The 21,609-nt window shown below is 50.5% G+C and overlaps 1 protein-coding gene across 1 annotated transcript in view; it reads left to right on the top strand.

Moving 5' to 3' along the window:
- Window positions 1-322: 322 nt before the first annotated feature.
- LOC135573586 (exocyst complex component 6-like) overlaps window positions 323-21,609 on the top strand; it is a 61,912-nt gene continuing 40,625 nt past the window's right edge. The window contains exon 1 of the mRNA XM_065022849.1: window positions 323-521. Within this exon, the coding sequence (XP_064878921.1) occupies window positions 388-521 (134 nt within the window). The 5' untranslated portion in view covers window positions 323-387. The remainder of the gene's footprint in view (window positions 522-21,609) is intronic.

Below are 21,609 nucleotides of genomic sequence, written 5' to 3'. Positions count from 1 at the left end.
CTAGGGAGTACACTTGGCCCTCTGTGGAATGAGTTTGACACGTAGCCTAAAATATAACAAGTTCACCTAAATATATTAAATGTATTTATGTAGGAGTGTTGTTCAAACGGAAAATCAATTTATCCAGAAATCAACTCCTAACATACGTCTTGTAAACGTTCTATGTTGAATGGGGTTATCCGTGGCACTATTTAACAAAAAAAGCAATTAACTCTTTTGTTGGATTCAAAGTTCCTCGGATCACAAGGTTGACGGTTTCCCCCCCGTTGCTTTTCTTCTGCTGACAGCCTGATTGACCCCAGTAGGTGTGTGACCAGGAACTCTCCACAGCTATATCCTACTGCACAAATCTCCCATCACTCTCTCCACTAAGCTAGAACTTGTGAAATGTCCAGCGATAGAGTGGAGAAACCTTTACCAGATATTCCTGAAGATGATGGTAGCAGAGATGATGAGAATGACTTTGGAAATGTTTTTGCTGAACTTGAATCTGTGGACTTGCCCCTGGGAACCACATTAAGGTACTTTCAATTTAATCCAAATATGGATAAAAAAACAAGGTTCAAACTATTGTAGAACAGATTCATTAGCCAAATGTGAGACATTTTCATCTATTCATAATAGCTAATTGTGATTACAATCAATTAGTTTTATTCTCACCAGGAAAAAAGTATCTGTACAAATAGCTACGGTACTTTTTGTAATTAATTGAACAATGGAAGTGAAGTTTTAAAGGAAATGTAGCATGGACAGAATACTATTTCGTGATGATGTTCATTCTGTTACTATTAATATCAATTTATAAGTAGGGACTATTCATTCATAGATCCCCTCCTCTACTGATCTAAGGCCAGTTAACTGTATAGATGAATACATCAGATTTGACACTGATGTGTAGGTTATTAACAGGGTAAACATCTGCCTAAGGCTGTCACTAAGACATCACACACCGGTAACGTTACGCCCCTTACCGACCGAGTCCGGTACTGACCCGTTTCCCCGCAGTGTCACCGTCACCGCTCGACACTGTGATGATTACCAGCAACATGGCGGACAATGAATCCGTGGAGTGTATAACGGAGCACGAACGGATTTTGCAAGAAATTGAGAGCACCGACACCGCTTGTGTCGGTCCGACACTTCGGTACGGAAATGTGTATTTTAAAGAAAATGTATTTTATTGTCTTATCGTTGGTGGTCCAAGTAGAACAGTACACTGAAAGACCTTTTGTTTGTTAGCATCCAAATCCCAAGCCAGCTCAACGTTAGTTAGCTACATATCTTACAGCCCGTTGTTGCTATGCTACAGTGACCAGGGTTTAGTTGCTATGCTACAGTGAGCAGGGTGAGCTAGCTTTAGACAAACCCGGTGTTTACACGTCAAAACATCGTGTTCATGTGTTGTAACGTTTTATATGATGGTTGTAATGTCAGGTAGGGTGACATGTCACAACTCTACATAGCAATAGATGGGTGTGGCTCGTTATGCCCAAGGTTGTTGGCAAGCTAGCAGGTTAGCTAGTTGCATTAGCAGGTTAGCTAACTAGTTGCATTAGCAGGCCACTAACTAGCTTCATTTGATAATACTGAGTCTTGTTTATATCGATGTGATCTTAAAACGTTGCTGTATAGTTAGCTTGGTAAGTAGCTATCAAACAAACTGGGGCACGTATTAATCACATAACGAACCTTACAGCCGTAGCTAAATGTATCATTAAGTAGCTAGTTAACGTTACATCCATAGCAATATGTATCATTAACTAAGTAGCTAGCTAGTTAACATTACATCATAGTTATATTTATCCTTAGCTAAGTAGCTAGCTAGCTAACGTTTCATCCATAGCAATATTTATCATTAGCTATGTAGCTAGCCAACGTTAGCTTGCAATCCATAATGCAATCAAGTCATCGGCTAAGCTGTCTATTCAGTAGTAAATGATCTTAATATAGTTAGCTACACGTTAGCCATGACTAACTAGAAACACCGTATTTGGCCCCAGCTGTTTTTAATGTGGAGTATTGTAGCATGGGGTGGATTTGAATGAATGACACCACTCCAGCCCCATCCCCTCCAGAACTGAAATAAAGCCTGCCAGCCCCATCCCCTCCAGAACTGAAATAAAGCCTGCCAGCCCCATCCCCTCCAGAACTGAAATAAAGCCTGCCAGCCCCATCCCCTCCAGAACTGAAATAAAGCCTGCCAGCCCCATCCCCTCCAGAACTGAAATAAAGCCTGCCAGCCCCATCCCCTCCAGAACTGAAATAAAGCCTGCCAGCCCCATCCCCTCCAGAACTGAAATAAAGCCTGCCAGCCCCATCCCCTCCAGAACTGAAATAAAGCCTGCCAGCCCCATCCCCTCCAGAACTGAAATAAAGCCTGCCAGCCCCATCCCCTCCAGAACTGAAATAAAGCCTGCCAGCCCCATCCCCTCCAGAACTGAAATAAAGCCTGCCAGCCCCATCCCCTCCAGAACTGAAATAAAGCCTGCCAGCCCCATCCCCTCCAGAACTGAAATAAAGCCTGCCAGCCCCATCCCCTCCAGAACTGAAATAAAGCCTGCCAGCAGCACACCAGCCAGAGGGGGAAGTGGTGTGGCCTGTTATAGACCAATAATGGACTAAAGTAGCCTAACTTTACTCCATATAGTCCAAGGACCTTAGATGTTCTGTTTTAAGGGATAATTGGTTCTGGAAAGCCAAAACACCCAAATACTCCCATCTAACGGTGAATTGATTCTCAAATTGTGGTATTGTTCTAGAAACATAAATTCCTCTACTTTCATATCACATATCACAAAATAATTTCACAAACTGGTTTTAACACAGTTACAGTCTACAGTATTTGTCAGTGATGACACATTTGTGAGGTCTGTGTCTTCCGTGTACACACACAGGTGTTAGGAGAAGCAGATAGCTAATTAGCACAGGTAGTCGACTCTGTCTTCCATCTGTTTTCTGGAAGCACGCGCTCTAAACATGGAGATATGACTGTGTGGGAACACTAACCCTAAAAAAGGTGTTTATGAATTTAACCTTTCTTTAACTGATTATTATTTCTTGGAGATATGGATGGTCCTTATGCTTCCAAAACCGTACTGCAAGTGAAACGTTTAGACTGAGAGTCGGGGCTCTTTGCAAAACTCCCCGTACAGAAAACTCTTATGTCATGTAATGGAACTGAGACCCATGATCAAGGGCTTGGCCTGTTATGGTCTAACAGGCCTGTTATGGTCTTACTGGCCTGTTATGGCCTTACAGGCCTGTTATGGTCTTACTGGCCTGTTATGGCCTTACAGGCCTGTTATGGTCTAACAGGCCTGTTATGGTCTTACTGGCCTGTTATGGCCTTACTGGCCTGTTATGGTCTTATTGGCCTGTTATGGTCTTACTGGCCTGTTATGGCCTTACTGGCCTGTTATGGCCTTACAGGCCTGTTATGGTCTTACTGGCCTGTTATGGCCTTACAGGCCTGTTATGGCCTTACTGGCCTGTTATGGCCTTACTGGCCTGTTATGGCCTTACTGGCCTGTTATGGCCTTACAGGCCTGTTATGGTCTTATAGGCCTGTTATGGTCTTACAGGCCTGTTATGGTCTTACAGGCCTGTTATGGCCTTACAGGCCTGTTATGGCCTTACAGGCCTGTTATGGCCTTACAGGCCTGTTATGGTCTTACAGGCCTGTTATGGTCTTACAGGCCTGTTATGGTCTTACTGGCCTGTTATGGCCTTACAGGCCTGTTATGGTCTTACAGGCCTGTTATGGCCTGGGGCCACTTATCTCTCTACTCTGTCATTGTTGCTTCTGTCAAAACTATGACAGGTATGTTTCCTTGTTCAGCCAGTTTCAGCCTGGATATTGTATTGTCTCTGAGGTATAGAGGTTAGGCTACTTCCTAGTTGCGTGTCAGTTTACTTTTAACACCAGTCATAATACATTATTTAGACTGGGTTCATCATAGCATTGGGAGCTTAACATTCCAGCTGTAGACCTACACTGTGCAATACATTGAGTTTGCCAGACAGTCATTTCACATTGCAGTAGTGCCTGAAAGTGTGTTAATGATTTTCAGTTCAAAGGGCAAACAGGAAGTTAACCTCGGGGTCTTCCTCTTATTGAAGTGTGTGTGTGTCCAGTGTTGACAACATCAAGGCTCATTGTGTTGTCCATCCTGCCTGTCGTCTGTTTCAATCGGTCAGTCGTCCTTTGGTTATCAGACTTCCTCAGCCCATCCTGATCTGCTTTCCAAATGACCCCCTATGCAGTGCACTAGGACCCATAGGGCTCTGGTCTATAGTAGTGCACAATGTAGGGAATAGGGCTCTGGTCTAAAGTAGTGCACTAGGACCCATAGGGTTCTGGTCTAAAGTAGTGCACTATGTAGGGAATAGGGCTCTGGTCTAAAGTAGTGCACTATGTAGGGAATAGGGCTCTGGTCTAAAGTAGTGCACTATGTAGGGAATAGGGCTCTGGTCTAAAGTAGTGCACTATGTAGGGAATAGGGCTCTGGTCTAAAGTAGTGCACTATTTAGGGAATAGGGCTCTGGTTTAAAGTAGTGCACTATATAGGGAACTGTGGTGCTTGGGGGCTGGACTGTGGCGCTTGGGGGCTGGACTGTGACGCTGGCTGGAGGGCTGGACTGTGGTGCAGGCAGGGTGGGTGGGGGCTGGACTGTGGTGCAGGCAGGGTGGGTGGGGGCTGGACTGTGGTGCAGGCAGGGTGGGTGGGGGGCTGGACTGTGGTGCAGGCAGGGTGGCTGGGGGCTGGACTGTGGCGCTTGGGGGCTGGACTGTGACTGGCTGGGGGCTGGACTGTGGTGCTGGCAGGAGGGTTGGGGGCTGGACTGTGATGCTGGCAGGAGGACTGGGGGCTGGACTGTGGTGCAGGCAGGGTGGCTGGGGGCTGGACTGTGATGCTGGCAGGGTGGCTGGGGGCTGGACTGTGATGCTGGCAGGGTGGCTGGGGGCTGGACTGTGATGCTGGCAGGGTGGCTGGGGGCTGGACTGTGGTGCAGGCAGGGTGGGTGGGGGCTGGACTGTGGTGCAGGCTGGGGGCTGGACTGTGGTGCAGGCAGGGTGGGTGGGGGCTGGACTGTGGTGCAGGCAGGGTGGGTGGGGGCTGGACTGTGACGCTGGCTGGAGTGTTGGGGGCTGGACTGTGGTGCAGGCAGGGTGGCTGGGGCTGGACTGTGGCGCAGGCAGGGTGGCTGGGGGCTGGACTGTGATGCTGGCAGGGTGGCTGGGGCTGGACTGTGGTGCAGGCAGGGTGGCTGGGGGCTGGACTGTGGTGCAGGCAGGGTGGGTGGGGGCTGGACTGTGACGCTGGCTGGGGGCTGGACTGTGGTGCAGGCAGGGTGGGTGGGGGCTGGACTGTGGTGCAGGCAGGGTGGGTGGGGGCTGGACTGTGACTGGCTGGAGTGTTGGGGGCTGGACTGTGGTGCAGGCCGGGTGGCTGGGGGGCTGGACTGTGGCGCAGGCAGGGTGGCTGGGGCTGGACTGTGATGCTGGCAGGGTGGCTGGGGCTGGACTGTGGTGCAGGCAGGGTGGCTGGGGCTGGACTGTGGTGCAGGCAGGGTGGGTGGGGGCTGGACTGTGGTGCAGGCAGGGTGGGTGGGGGCTGGACTGTGAAGCTGGCTGGAGTGTTGGGGGCTGGACTGTGGTGCAGGCAGGGTGGCTGGGGGCTGGACTGTGGCGCAGGCAGGGTGGGTGGGGGCTGGACTGTGGTGCAGGCAGGGTGGGTGGGGGCTGGACTGTGGTGCAGGCAGGGTGGGTGGGGGCTGGACTGTGACGCTGGCAGGGTGGGTGGGGGCTGGACTGTGACGCTGGCAGGGTGGGTGGGGGGCTGGGCTGTGCTGCAGGCAGGGTGGGTGGGGGGCTGGACTGTGACGCTGGCTGGAGGGTTGGGGCTGGACTGTGGTGCAGGCAGGGTGGGTGGGGGGCTGGACTGTGAAGCTGGCTGGAGTGTTGGGGGCTGGACTGTGGTGCAGGGGGTGGCTGGGGGCTGGACTGTGGCGCAGGCAGGGTGGGTGGGGGCTGGACTGTGGTGCAGGCAGGGTGGGTGGGGGGCTGGACTGTGGTGCAGGCAGGGTGGGTGGGGGCTGGACTGTGGCTGGCAGGGTGGGTGGGGCTGGACTGTGGCTGGCAGGGTGGGTGGGGGCTGGGCTGTGCTGCAGGCAGGGTGGGTGGGGGCTGGACTGTGACGCTGGCTGGAGGGTTGGGGGCTGGACTGTGGTGCAGGCTGGGTGGGTGGGGGCTGGACTGTGGTGCAGGCAGGGTGGGTGGGGGGCTGGACTGTGACGCTGGCAGGGTGGGTGGGGGCTGGGCTGTGCTGCAGGCAGGGTGGGTGGGGCTGGACTGTGGTGCAGGCAGGGTGGGTGGGGGGCTGGACTGTGGTGCAGGCAGGGTGGGTGGGGCTGGACTGTGACGCTGGCAGGGTGGGTGGGGGCTGGGCTGTGCTGCAGGCAGGGTTGTGACGCTGGCAGGGTGGGTGGGGGCTGGACTGTGGTGCAGGCAGGGTGGGTGGGGGCTGGACTGTGACGCTGGCAGGGTGGGTGGGGGCTGGGCTGTGCTGCAGGCAGGGTGGGTGGGGCTGGACTGTGGTGCAGGCAGGGTGGGTGGGGGCTGGACTGTGGTGCAGGCAGGGTGGGTGGGGGCTGGACTGTGGCGCTGGCTGGAGGGTTGGGGCTGGACTGTGGTGCAGGCAGGGTGGGTGGGGGGCTGGGCTGTGACGCTGGCAGGGTTGTGACTGGCAGGGTGGGTGGGGGCTGGACTGTGGTGCAGGCAGGGTGGGTGGGGGCTGGACTGTGGTGCAGGCAGGGTGGGTGGGGCTGGGCTGTGCTGCAGGCAGGGTGGGTGGGGGCTGGGCTGTGCTGCAGGCAGGGTGGCTGGGGGCTGGACTGTGACGCTGGCTGGAGGGTTGGGGGCTGGACTGTGGTGCAGGCAGGGTGGGTGGGGGCTGGACTGTGGTGCAGGCAGGGTGGGTGGGGGCTGGGCTGTGCTGCAGGCAGGGTGGGTGGGGGCTGGGCTGTGCTGCAGGCAGGGTGGCTGGGGGCTGGACTGTGACGCTGGCTGGAGGGTTGGGGGCTGGACTGTGGTGCAGGCAGGGTGGGTGGGGGGCTGGACTGTGGCGCAGGCAGGGTGGCTGGGGGCTGGACTGTGACGCTGGCTGGAGGGTTGGGGGCTGGACTGTGACGCTGGCTGGAGGGTTGGGGGCTGGACTGTGGTGCAGGATGGAGGGTTGGGGCTGGACTGTGGTGCAGGATGGAGGGTTGGGGGCTGGACTGTGACGCTGGCTGGAGGGTTGGGGGCTGGACTGTGGTGCAGGATGGCATAGACATGAAAACCAATAAATGTCTTCCACGTGTTCCAATGGAAAACTCCCGATGGCGCATGAAGCCGGAAGTATTTGAATTTGAAGCCATGTTGCTGAATGTGGCTGAACAGCACCAAAAAAATCGCTAAGGATCATGGTCGATGTCGTTGTTTTCATCCTGCCTGAGAGAGCCAACCGGGAGCCTCCTCGTAGCCTGCCGGTCGGTCTCAGCACGTGGTCCTGTGTGAAGGCAACTGTCAGAATGGATCGCTATTTAAATAGATATGTAGTAGTTAGAATGGATCACTGTTTAAATAGATATGTAGTAGTTAGAATGGATCACTATTTAAATAGATATGTAGCAGTTAGAATGGATCACTATTTAAATAGATATGTAGTAGTTAGAAGGATTATTTAAATAGAATGGATCACTATTTAAATAGATATGTAGTAGTTAGAATGGATCACTATTTAAATAGATATGTAGTAGTTAGAATGGATCACTATTTAAATAGATATGTAGCAGTTAGAATGGATCACTATTTAAATAGATATGTAGTAGTTAGAATGGATCACTATTTAAATAGATATGTAGTAGTTAGAATGAACTATTTAAATAGATATGTAGCAGTTAGAATGGATCACTATTTAAATAGATGTTTAGAATGGATCAATATGTAGACTGTTTAAATAGATATGTAGCAGTTAGAATGGATCACTATTTAAATAGATGTGTAGTTAGAATGAATCACTGTTTAAATAGATCTGTAGCAGTTAGAATGAATCACTGTTTAACGTCTATTTGTAGCCAACTTTAAAATAGTCGATCATGGGGATCGAACTTGATCACAATAAACACATTTTAGAGCCCAAAACAAACGTCATTTGTATTATTTTGGGTTGTTCTGGCGGTTTTGTAATTTGCATAGGCTGTCTAGGGCCGACCGGTGTGTGTTTGTAGAGGACGATTACAGGCCTTTTGCATTTAATGGTCCCATTAGCACCATCAGATTGTGTCACATGCTTGGTAAACAACAGGTGTAGACCTGCAGTCAAATGCTGACTGACTGGCCGTTGCCAACAATGCAGAGAGAAAGACCAGAGAGAAATAATAGGAAAGTTTTATAATAAAAGTCATAATAAATGTATTTATCTTTTATTTCACCTTTATTTGACAAGGTAGGTCAGTTCAGAAGTTCTCATTTACAACTGTGACCTGGCCAAAATAAAGCAAAGCAGTTAGACACATACAACGACACAGAGTTACACATGGAGTAAAACAAACATACAGTCAATAATACAGTATAAACAAGTCTATATACGATGTGAGCAAATTAGGTGAGATAAGGAGGCAAAGGCAAAAAAAGGCCATGGTGGTGGAGTAAATACAATATAGCAATTAAACACTGGAATGGTAGATTTGCAGTGGAAGAATGTGCAAAGTAGAAATAAAAATAATGGGGTGCAAAGGAGCAAAATAAATAAATAAATAAAATAAATACAGTAGGGAAAGAGGTAGTTGTTTGGGCTAAATTATAGGTGGGCTATGTACAGGTGCAGTAATCTGTAAGATGCTCTGACAGTTGGTGCTTAAAGCTAGTGAGGGAGATAAGTGTTTCCAGTTTCAGAGATTTTTGTAGTTCGTTCCAGTCATTGGCAGCAGAGAACTGGAAGGAGAGGCGGCCAAAGAAAGAATTGGTTTTGGGGGTGACTAGAGAGATATACCTGCTGGAGCGTGTGCTACAGGTGGGAGATGCTATGGTGACCAGCGAGCTGAGATAAGGGGGGGACTTTACCTAGCAGGGTCTTGTAGATGACATGGAGCCAGTGGGTTTGGCGACGAGTGTGAAGCGAGGACCAGCCAACGAGAGCATACAGGTCGCAGTGGTGGGTAGTATATGGGGCTTTGGTGACAAAACGGATTGCACTGTGATAGACTGCATCCAATTTGTTGAGTAGGGTATAGGAGGCTATTTTGTAAATGACATCGCCGAAGTCGAGGATTGGTAGGATGGTCAGTTTTATAAGGGTATGTTTGGCAGCATGAGTGAAGGATGCTTTGTTGCGAAATAGGAAGCCAATTCTAGATTTAACTTTGGATTGGAGATGTTTGATGTGGGTCTGGAAGGAGAGTTTACAGTATAACCAGACACCTAAGTATTTGTTGTTGTCCACGTATTCTAAGTCAGAGCCGTCCAGAGTAGTGATGTTGGACAGGTGGGCAGGTGCAGGCAGCGATCGGTTGAAGAGCATGCATTTAGTTTTACTTGTATTTAAGAGCAATTGGAGGCCACGAAAGGAGAGTTGTAATGGCATTGAAGCTCGTCTGGAGGGTTGTTAACACAGTGTCCAAAGAAGGGCCAGAAGTATACAGAATGGTGTCGTCTGCGTAGAGGTGGATCAGAGACTCACCAGCAGCAAGATTGTTGCTCATTGATGTATACAGAGAAGAGAGTCGGTCCAAGAATTGAACCCTGTGGCACCCCCATAGAGACTGGCAGAGGTCTGGACAGCAGACCCTCCGATTTGACACACTGAACTCTATCAGAAAAGTAGTTGGTGAACCAGGCGAGGCAATCATTTGAGAAACCAAGGCTGTCGAGTCTGCCGATGAGGATGTGGTGATTGACAGAGTCGAAAGCCTTGGCCAGATCAATGAATACGGCTGCACAGTAATGTTTCTTATCGATGGCGGTTAAGATATCGTTTAGGACCTTGAGCTTGGACGAGTTGCTGTGGGGGGTGCAATGCTGTTGACCGGGGTATGAGTATTCAGGTGGAAAGCATGCTTATTGAAATTCTCAATTATGGTTGATTTATCAGTGGTGACAGTGTTTCCTATCTTCAGTGTAGTGGGCAGCTGGGAGGAGGTGTTCTTATTCTCCATGGACTTTACAGTGTCCCAGAACTTTTTTGAGTTAGTGTTGCAGGAAGCAAATTTCTGCTTGAAAAAGCTAGCCTTGGCTTTTCTAACTGCCTGTGTATAACGGTTTCTAGCTTCCCTGAACAGCTGCATATCACGGGGGCTGTTCGATGCTAATGCAGAACGCCATAGGATGTTTTTGTGTTGGTTAAGGGCAGTCAGGTCTGGGGAGAAAGACAGACAGACAGACAGACAGACAGACAGACAGACAGACAGAGCGAGACATGGTTCTGAATCAACATCAGGACCATTTCCTAGTGGAGCGAGTCACATGGTTCTGGGAATCAACATCAGGACCATTTCCTAGTGGAGCGAGTCACATGGTTCTGAATCAACATCAGGACCATTTCCTAGTGGAGCGAGTCACATGGTTCTGAATCAACATCAGGACCATTTCCTAGTGGAGCGAGTCACATGGTTCTGAATCAACATCAGGACATCGATCCAGGAGAATGACCATTTCCTAGTGGAGCGAGTCACATGGTTCTGGGAATCAACATCAGGACCATTTCCTAGTGGAGCGAGTCACATGGTTCTGGGAATCAACATCAGGACATCGATCCAGGAGAATGACCATTTCCTAGTGGAGCGAGTCACATGGTTCTGAATCAACATCAGGACCATTTCCTAGTGGAGCGAGTCACATGGTTCTGAATCAACATCAGGACCATTTCCTAGTGGAGCGAGTCACATGGTTCTGAATCAACATCAGGACCATTTCCTAGTGGAGCGAATCACATGGTTCTGAATCAACATCAGGACCATTTCCTAGTGGAGCGAGTCACATGGTTCTGAATCAACATCAGGACCATTTCCTAGTGGAGCGAATCACATGGTTCTGAATCAACATCAGGACAATTTCCTAGTGGAGCGAGTCACATGGTTCTGAATCAACATCAGGACCATTTCCTAGTGGAGCGAGTCACATGGTTCTGAATCAACATCAGGACATCGATGCAGGATTCTGGAGCCTAATTTATAAAACCCATTTAGTTTGTCGATAACTTGGACAGACTGTTGCTAGTGGCGTCATGCTCTGTCACAACGGTCCTTGTTGACAAATCACAGTTGTAGAGCAGTTCGGAGCCAAGGCTATATCTGGGTCAGTCAGTGCAGGGTGCTCCACAGGTCTATATCTGGGTCAGTCAGTGCAGGGCGCTCCACAGGTCTATATCTGGGTCAGTCAGTGCAGGGCGCTCCACAGGTCTATATCTGGGTCAGTCAGTGCAGGGCGCTCCACAGGCCTATATCTGGGTCAGTCAGTGCAGGGCGCTCCACAGGTCTATATCTGGGTCAGTCAGTGCAGGGCGCTCCACAGGTCTATATCTGGGTCAGTCAGTGCAGGGCGCTCCACAGGCCTATATCTGGGTCAGTCAGTGCAGGGCGCTCCACAGGTCTATATATGGGTCAGTCAGTGCAGGGTGCTCCACAGGTCTATATCTGGGTCAGTCAGTGCAGGGCGCTCCACAGGCCTATATCTGGGTCAGTCAGTGCAGGGCGCTCCACAGGTCTATATCTGGGTCAGTCAGTGCAGGGCGCTCCACAGGTCTATATCTGGGTCAGTCAGTGCAGGGCGCTCCACAGGTCTATATCTGGGTCAGTCAGTGCAGGGCGCTCCACAGGTCTATATCTGGGTCAGTCAGTGCAGGGCGCTCCACAGGTCTATATCTGGGTCAGTCAGTGCAGGGCGCTCCACAGGTCTATATCTGGGTCAGTCAGTGCAGGGCGCTCCACAGGCCTATATCTGGGTCAGTCAGTGCAGGGCGCTCCACAGGCCTATATCTGGGTCAGTCAGTGCAGGGCGCTCCACAGGCCTATATCTGGGTCAGTCAGTGCAGGGCGCTCCACAGGTCTATATCTGGGTCAGTCAGTGCAGGGCGCTCCACAGGCCTATATCTGGGTCAGTCAGTGCAGGGCGCTCCACAGGCCTATATCTGGGTCAGTCAGTGCAGGGCGCTCCACAGGTCTATATCTGGGTCAGTCAGTGCAGGGCGCTCCACAGGTCTATATCTGGGTCAGTCAGTGCAGGGCGCTCCACAGGTCTATATCTGGGTCAGTCAGTGCAGGGCGCTCCACAGGCCTATATCTGGGTCAGTCAGTGCAGGGCGCTCCACAGGTCTATATCTGGGTCAGTCAGTGCAGGGCGCTCCACAGGTCTATATCTGGGTCAGTCAGTGCAGGGCGCTCCACAAGCCTATATCTGGGTCAGTCAGTGCAGGGCGCTCCACAGGTCTATATCTGGGTCAGTCAGTGCAGGGCGCTCCACAGGTCTATATCTGGGTCAGTCAGTGCAGGGCGCTCCACAGGTCTACATTTACATTCTATTAGTTATTCCCTGGTTCTGGATGTTAGTGACCGAGTGGTTGGTTTGTCTCATTGTCGTGCACAGCCAGTGTCCCGGGGTGTGGGGGGGGTTGAGCACAATGGTGCCAGGCTGGGTGTTCTGTGGCTCACCCTCTTCAATCCACAGGCCAGAGGAAGCCTGAGTTCTTTCCCCTCTCCCCCATAATGCTCTAGCCTTCCCTCAGCCCCACAGGAAGCACCTGCAGCCTCTCTCTCTCTCTCTCTCTCTCTCTAACCGCCTCAGCCAGTCAGGATATCACTGCATGACAGGGGGGGCCCGGGAGGCCCTCCAACGTTTGAAAGATGGACCGTTTTCCGAGGCTGAAACGAGCTGTCGTCCTCCTGCATTGTGACCCGGAGGAAAACATCTGTCCCCACCGAGCAGTTTTATCACCGCCACACGTTTCACTGTTTTGTTTCAGCCTCGTGTTGATTAGTGAGAATAAATATAGGTGGTGGTAATAATGAGGTTCAACTGCTCTTGGACAAGGTCATAGGGAAGTAGCATGGTCAGGTCACGCTGTGCTGTGTAAAGAGCAACAAATCAGCACTTCTCTATCAGCAGGGTCCTAGAAGGTCTGTTGTGGAGAACACAGAACGGAACCACACAATCCAGACATTAAAACGAAATTCAACAATATTCAAAAATGTGTTGAACTTAGTAGGGAATCAACTAGATGTATTGAACTTAGTAGGGAATCAACTAGATGTATTGAACTTAGTAGGGAATCAACTAGATGTATTGAACTTAGTAGGGAATCAACTAGATGTATTGAACTTAGTAGGGAATCAACTAGATGTATTGAACTTAGTAGGGAATCAACTAGATGTATTGAACTTAGTAGGGAATCAACTAGATGTATTGAACTTAGTAGGACATCAACTAGATGTATTGAACTTAGTAGGGAATCAACTAGATGTATTGAACTTAGTAGGGAATCAACTAGATGTATTGAACTTAGTAGGGAATCAACTAGATGTATTAAACTGGAACATTTTATAATTTGACGGACAAATCAACAGATTTTCTAGGCGTCTTATCAGTGATCTCTTTACTCCTTTAGTTATTTCACAAACACGTGAGCTCTGGCTGTTGGACCACACCCTGTGTTCATCTTCATTTCCTTCCCAAGCATCACTGGGTTTACCACAGCAGTGGTTTCATGTTCTCTCCTACTTTCTAACGCAGGAGATGTGAGTTCTGGGGAACGAGATGATAAACTGGACAAATTGTGATCTGTGGGGGTGTGCTAAAGGGTTATTACAATATCCAAATATCCAAACAAACGTTTTTAATATTCAAATACTTGTGAGACTATTTTAAAACACAGTCTTTTTCTAAATGGAAAAAAATATATAATCTATGTGACATTGTGGCATAGAAGGACATTTAAAATGCTTCATTTATAAAACGGCTAACTTTTCAATGTGCTTTTTACTACATGTGTCCAGTAGACTTTTAGCTTGTTGTTTGTTGGCCAATCGAACAGGCTCAATGTGTAACATGTGGACTGAGGGTTACGTAATGAAATGTAAAAAATTACCCAATGAAGTTGGTGAAATGAGGAGTAGGTGACAAGGAGCCCCCAACGGGGAGGCTGTTGTATCTGAATGGGGTTGTAGGTGACAAATCAACGGGGATGTTGTATCTGAATGGGGTTGTAGGTGACAAGGGAGGCCACTAACGGGGGAGGCTGTAGTATCTGAATGGGGTTGTAGGTGACAAGGAGCCCCCAATGGGGAGGTTGTTGTATCTGAATGGGGTTGTAGGTGACAAGGAGCCACCAACGGGGAGGCTGTTGTATCTGAATGGGGTTGTAGGTGACAAGGCGCACCCAACGGGGAGGCTGTAGTATCTGAATGGGGTTGTAGGTGACAAGGAGCCCCGAACGGGGAGGCTGTAGTATCTGAATGGGGTTGTAGGTGACAAGGAGCCCCCAACGGGGAGGCTGTAGTATCTGAATGGGGTTGTAGGTGACAAGGAGCCCCCAATGGGGAGGTTGTTGTATCTGAATGGGGTTGTAGGTGACAAGGAGCCACCAACGGGGAGGCTGTTGTATCTGAATGGGGTTGTAGGTGACAAGGAGCCACCAACGGGGAGGCTGTTGTATCTGAATGGGGTTGTAGGTGACAAGGAGCCCCGAACGGGGAGGCTGTTGTATCTGAATGGGGTTGTAGGTGACAAGGAGCCCCGAACGGGGAGGCTGTAGTATCTGAATGGGGTTGTAGGTGACAAGGAGCCCCCAAGGGGAGGCTGTAGTATCTGAATGGGGTTGTATGTAGGTGACAAGGAGCCCCCAACTAGAGCTGTAGTATCTGAATGGGGTTGTAGGTGACAGGAGCCCCCAACGGGAGGCTGTAGTATCTGAATGGGGTTGTAGGTGACGTAGGAGCCCCTAACGGGAGGCTGTTTTATCTGAATGGGGTTGTAGGTGACAAGGAGAATTCAACGGGGAGGTTGTTGTATCTGAATGGGGTTGTAGGTGACAAGGAGCCCCGAATCAGGAGGCTGTAGTATCTGAATGGGGTTGTTGTAGGTGACAAGGAGCCCCCAACGGGAGGCTGTAGTATCTGAATGGGGTTGTATGTAGGTGACAAGGAGCTCAACGGGAGGCTGTAGTATCTGAATGGGGTTGTAGGTGACGGGGAGGGCCCCAACGGGGTTGTAGGCTGTTTGTATCTGAATGGGGTTGTAGGTGACAAGGAGCCACCAACTAGGGATGCTGTTTTATCTGAATGGGGTTGTAGGTGACAAGGAGCCCCCCAACGGGGAGAGGTTGTTGTATCTGAATGGGGTTGTAGGTGACAAGGAGCCACCAACGGGAGGCTGTTGTATCTGAATGGGGTTGTAGGTGACAAGGAGCCCCCAACAAGGTTGTTGTATCTGAATGGGGTTGTAGGTGACAAGGAGCCCCGAACTAGGTTGTTGTATCTGAATGGGGTTGTAGGTGACAAGGAGCCACCAACAGGGAGGCTGTTGTATCTGAATGGGGTTGTAGGTGACAAGGAGCCACCAACGGGGAGGCTGTTGTATCTGAATGTGGTTGTAGGTGACAAGGAGCCACCAATGGGGAGGCTGTTGTATCTGAATGGGGTTGTAGGTGACAAGGCCCCAACGGGGAGGTTGTTGTATCTGAATGGGGTTGTAGGTGACAAGGAGCATCAACAGGGAGGCTGTTGTATCTGAATGGGGTTGTAGGTGACAGGAGCCACCAACAGGGAGGCTGTTGTATCTGAATGGGGTTGTAGGTGACAAAGGAGCCCCCAACTAGAGGCTGTTGTATCTGACTGGGGCTGTAGGTGACAAGGAGCCCCCAACGGGAGGCTGTAGTATCTGAATGGGGTTGTAGGTGACAAGGTTGTAGGTGAGGGAGCCAACGGGAGGCTGTAGTATCTGAATGGGGTTGTAGGTGACAAGGAGCCCCCCAAGGCTGTAGTATCTGAATGGGGTTGTAGGTGACAAGGAGCCCCAACAAGGCTGTTTTATCTGAATGGGGTTGTAGGTGACAAGGAGCATCAACGGGGAGGTTGTTGTATCTGAATGGGGTTGGAGGTGACAAGGAGCCCCCAACAGGGAGGTTGTTGTTGTATCTGAATGGGGTTGTAGGTGACAAGGAGCCACCAACAGGGAGGCTGTAGTATCTGAATGGGGTTGTAGGTGACAAGGAGCCCAACGGGAGGCTGTTGTATCTGAATGGGGTTGTAGGTGACAAGGAGCCCAACTAGGCTGTTGTATCTGAATGGGGTTGTAGGTGACAAGGAGCCCCGAACGGGGAGGCTGTAGTATCTGAATGGGGTTGTAGGTGACAAGGAGCCCCAACGGGAGGCTGTAGTATCTGAATGGGGTTGTATGTAGAACAAGGAGCCTAACGGGGAGGCTGTAGTATCTGAATGGGGTTGTAGGTGACAAGGAGCCCCCAACGGGGAGGCTGTAGTATCTGAATGGGGTTGTAGGAACAGGCTGTTGTATCTGAATGGGGTTGTAGGTGACAAGGAGCCACCAACGGGGAGGCTTTTTATCTGAATGGGGTTGTAGGTGACAAGGAGCCCCAACGGGGAGGTTGTTGTATCTGAATGGGGTTGTAGGTGACAAGGAGCCTGTAACGGGGAGGCTGTTGTATCTGAATGGGGTTGTAGGTGACAAGGAGCCTGGGGAAGGTTGTTGTATCTGAATGGGGTTGTAGGTGACAAGGAGCCCCGAACAAGGTTGTTGTATCTGAATGGGTTGTAGGTGACAAGGAGCCACCAACAGGGAGGCTGTTGTATCTGACTGGGGTTGTAGGTGACAAGGAGATGTGAGGAGGCTGTTTTATCTGAATGGGGTTGTAGGTGACAAGGAGCTGGACGGGAGGCTGTAGTATCTGAATGGGGTTGTAGGTGACAAGGAGCTAACGGGAGGCTGTTTTATCTGAATGGGGTTGTAGGTGACAAGGAGGAGGGCTCCCCAACAAAGGTTGTTGTTCTGAATGGGGTTGGAGGTGACAAGGAGCCCCCAACAGGGAGGTTGTTGTTGTATCTGAATGGGGTTGTTGGTGACAAGGAGCCACCAACAGGGAGGCTGTTTTATCTGAATGGGGTTGTAGGTGACAAGGAGCCCCCAACGGGATTGTTGTATCTGAATGGGGTTGTAGGTGACAAGGAGCCACCAACGGGAGGCTGTTGTATCTGAATGGGGTTGTAGGTGACAAAGGAGCCTTTTTACCGACATGGGAGGCTGTAGTATCTGAATGTTGTTGTTGACACCAACGGGGAGGCTGTTGTATCTGAATGGGGTTGTAGGTGACAAGGAGCCCCGAACGGGGAGGCTGTTGTATCTGAATGGGGTTGTAGGTGACAAGGAGCCACCAACAGGGAGGCTGTAGTATCTGAATGGGGTTGTAGGTGACAAGGAGCCTCGAACGGGGAGGCTGTTGTATCTGAATGGGGTTGTAGGTGACAAGGAGCCCCCAACGGGGAGGTTGTTGTATCTGAATGGGGTTGTAGGTGACAAGGAGCCACCAACAGGGAGGCTGTTGTGTCTGAATGGGGTTGTAGGTGACAAGGAACCCCCAACGGGGAGGTTGTTGTATCTGAATGGGGTTGTAGGTCACAGGGAGCCCCGAACGGGGAGGTTGTTGTATCTGAATGGGGTTGTAGGTGACAGGGAGCCCCGAACGGGGAGGCTGTAGTATCTGAATGGGGTTGTAGGTGACAAGGAACCCCCCAACGGGGAGGTTGTTGTATCAGAATGGGGTTGTAGGTGACAAGGAGCCACCAACGGGGAGGCTGTTTGTATCTGAATGGGGTTGTAGGTGACAAGGAGCCCCCAACGGGGAGGCTGTAGTATCTGAATGGGGTTGTAGGTGACAAGGAGCCCCCAACGGGGAGGTTGTTGTATCTGAATGGGGTTGTAGGTGACAAGGAGCCCCCAACGGGGAGGCTGTAGTATCTGAATGGGGTTGTAGGTGACAAGTGGCCACCAATGGGAGGCTGTAGTATCTGAATGGGGTTGTAGGTGACAAGGAGCCACCAACGGGAGGCTGTTGTATCTGAATGGGGTTGTAGGTGACAAGGAGCCACCAACGGGAGGCTGTTGTATCTGAATGGGGTTGTAGGTGACAAGGAGCCACCAATGGGGAGGCTGTAGTATCTGAATGGGGTTGTAGGTGACAAGGAGCCACCAACGGGGAGGCTGTTGTATCTGAATGGGGTTGTAGGTGACAAGGAGCCACCAATGGGGAGGCTATAGTATCTGAATGGGGTTGTAGGTGACAAGGAGCCACCAACGGGGAGGCTGTTGTATCTGAATGGGGTTGTAGGTGACAAGGAGCCCCCAACGGGGAGGTTGTATCTGAATGGGGTTGTAGGTGACAAGGAGCCACCAACGGGAGGCTGTTGTATCTGAATGCGGTTGTAGGTGACAAGGAACCACCAACGGGGAGGCTGTTTTATCAGAATGTGGTTGTAGGTGACAAGGAGCCCCCAACGGGGAGGCTGTTTTATCTGAATGGGGTTGTAGGTGACAAGGAGCCCCCAATGGGGAGGTTGTTGTATCTGAATGGGGTTGTAGGTGACAAGGAGCCCCAACGGGAGGCTGTAAATGGGGTTGTAGGTGACAAGGAGCCCCAACGGGGGAGGCTGTAGTATCTGAATGGGGTTGTAGGTGACAAGGAGCCCCGAACCGGGAGGCTGTTGTATCTGAATGGGGTTGTAGGTGACAAGGAGCCACCAACGGGGAGGCTGTTTTATCTGGAATGGGGTTGTAGGTGACAAGGAGCCACTGGGAGGCTGTTTTATCTGAATGGGGTTGTAGGTGACAAGGAGCCCCCAACGGGGAGGTTGTTGTATCTGAATGGGGTTGTAGGTGACAAGGAGCCACCAACGGGAGGCTGTTGTATCTCTGAATGGGGTTGTAGGTGACAAGGAGCTCCCAACGGGAGGCTGTTGTATCTGAATGGGGTTGTGGAAAAAGCACAGCATGTAGCTTCAATTATCCTAGCTAGCTATAACTGGCTAGCTTCTCCAGGCTACTCCAGTAAAGACAGGCACTGTTATGTGGTGATAAATAACATTGTAGCTGCTAACAGTTAGATAGACTTGACTGTAGCTGAGATGCCTCTCTCTCTCTCTCTCTCTCTCTCTCTCTCTCTCTCTCTCTCTCTCTATCTCTATCTCTATCTCTATCTCTAGTCTTGACTGTAGATGAGATGCCTTGGTTACTTTCTCTCTTATTTATAATGAATTATTTCTGGGTAACAATGAAGTACCTTATTGTATTCAATTCAAATGGTTGAAAATAAACCAAAAATTGCTTCTCAGCAATGAGCAATTTCTCAAGCAGGAATTTAGCTAGGGCTGTCTGGGAGTTGTATGTGGGGAAACTAGCTGTTATTGGTCGAGGTTTGGAACACTCTCTTTCCTAGCCACCGTGCTTCTACTTCTGCATTGCTTCCTGTTTGGGGTTTTAGGCTGGGTTTCTGTACAGCACTTTGTGACATCAGCTGATGTAAGAAGGGCTTTATAAATACATCTATAAAGCCCTTCTAGCCTCTCTGGGCTAGGCTAGGCTAGCCTCCTGGGCCAGGTTGTATCTATAGCCTCTCTGGGCCAGGTCCATAGCCTCTCTGGGCCAGGTCTATAGCCTCTCTGGGCTATAGCTGGGTTGGTCTATAGCCTCTGGGCTAGGTCTATAGCCTCTCTGGGTTAGGTCTATAGCCTCTCTGGGCTAGGCCTATAGCCTCTCTGGGCTAGGTCTATAGCCTCTCTGGGCTGGTCTATAGCCTCTGGGCCAGGGTCTATAGCCTTCTCTGGGCTAGGTCTATAGCTTCTCTGGGCTAGGTCTATAGCCTCTCTGCCTCTGCTAGGTCTATAGCCTCTCTGGGTTAGGTCTATAGCTTCTCTGGGCTAGGTCTAGCCTCTCTGGGTTAGGCTATAGCCTCTCTGGGCTAGGTCTATAGCCTCTCTGGGCTAGGTCTATAGCCTCTGGGCTAGGTCTATAGCTTCTCTGGGCTAGGTCTATAGCTTCTCTGGGCTAGGTCTATAGCCTCTCTGGGTTAGGTCTATAGCTTCTCTGGGCTAGGTCTATAGCCTCTCTGGGCTAGGTCTATAGCCTCTCTGGGTTAGGTCTATAGCTTCTCTGGGTTAGGTCTATAGCCTCTCTGGGTTAGGTCTATAGCCTCTCTAGGTCTATAGCTTCTCTGGGCTAGGTCTATAGCTCTATAGCCTCTCTGGGTTAGGTCTATAGCCTCTCTGGGTTAGGCTATAGCCTCTCTGGGCTCTATAGCCTCTCTGGGCTAGGTCTATAGCCTCTCTGGGCTAGGTCTATAGCCTCTCTGGGCTAGGTCTATAGCCTCTCTGGGTTAGGTCTATAGCCTCTCTGGGTTAGGTCTATAGCTTCTCTGGGTTAGGTCTATAGCCTCTCTGGGTTAGGTCTATAGCCTCTCTGGGCTAGGTCTATAGCCTCTCTGGGTTAGGTCTATAGCTTCTCTGGGTTAGGTCTATAGCTTCTCTGGGTTAGGTCTATAGCCTCTCTGGGTTAGGTCTATAGCCTCTCTGGGTTAGGTCTATAGCTTCTCTGGGTTAGGTCTATAGCCTCTCTGGGCTAGGTCTATAGCCTCTCTGGGCTAGGTCTATAGCCTCTCTGGGTTAGGTCTATAGCCTCTCTGGGCTAGGTCTATAGCCTCTCTGGGTTAGGTCTATAGCCTCTCTGGGTTAGGTCTATAGCCTCTCTGGGTTAGGTTAGGTCTATAGCCTCTCTGGGTTAGGTCTATAGCCTCTCTGGGCTAGGTCTATAGCCTCTCTGGGTTAGGTCTATAGCCTCTCTGGGTTAGGTTAGGTCTATAGCCTCTCTGGGTTAGGTCTATAGCCTCTCTGGGTTAGGTCTATAGCCTCTCTGGGCTAGGTCTATAGCCTCTCTGGGCTAGGTCTATAGCCTCTCTGGGTTAGGTCTATAGCCTCTCTGGGCTAGGTCTATAGCTTCTCTGGGCTAGGTCTATAGCCTCTCTGGGCTAGGTCTATAGCCTCTCTGGGCTAGGTCTATAGCCTCTCTGGGTTAGGTCTATAGCCTCTCTGGGTTAGGTCTATAGCCTCTCTGGGTTAGGTCTATAGCCTCTCTGGGTTAGGTTAGGTCTATAGCCTCTCTGGGTTAGGTCTATAGCCTCTCTGGGTTAGGTCTATAGCCTCTCTGGGTTAGGTCTATAGCTTCTCTGGGCTAGGTTAGGTCTATAGCCTCTCTGGGTTAGGTCTATAGCCTCTCTGGGTTAGGCCTATAGCCTCTCTGGGTTAGGTCTATAGCCTCTCTGGGTTAGGTCTATAGCCTCTCTGTGCTAGGTCTATAGCCTCTCTGGGTTAGGTCTATAGCCTCTCTGGGTTAGGTCTATAGCTTCTCTGGGCTAGGTTAGGTCTATAGCCTCTCTGGGCTAGGTTAGGTCTATAGCCTCTCTGGGCTATGTCTATAGCCTCTCTGGGTTAGGTCTATAGCCTCTCTGGGTTAGGTCTATAGCCTCTCTGGGCTAGGTCTATAGCTTCTCTGGGCTAGGTCTATAGCCTCTCTGG

This window comes from Oncorhynchus nerka, linkage group LG10 (assembly GCF_034236695.1).
Source record: "Oncorhynchus nerka isolate Pitt River linkage group LG10, Oner_Uvic_2.0, whole genome shotgun sequence".
NCBI classification, from domain to species: Eukaryota; Metazoa; Chordata; class Actinopteri; order Salmoniformes; family Salmonidae; genus Oncorhynchus; species Oncorhynchus nerka.
This window is presented reverse-complemented; position numbering and strand designations above follow the sequence as displayed.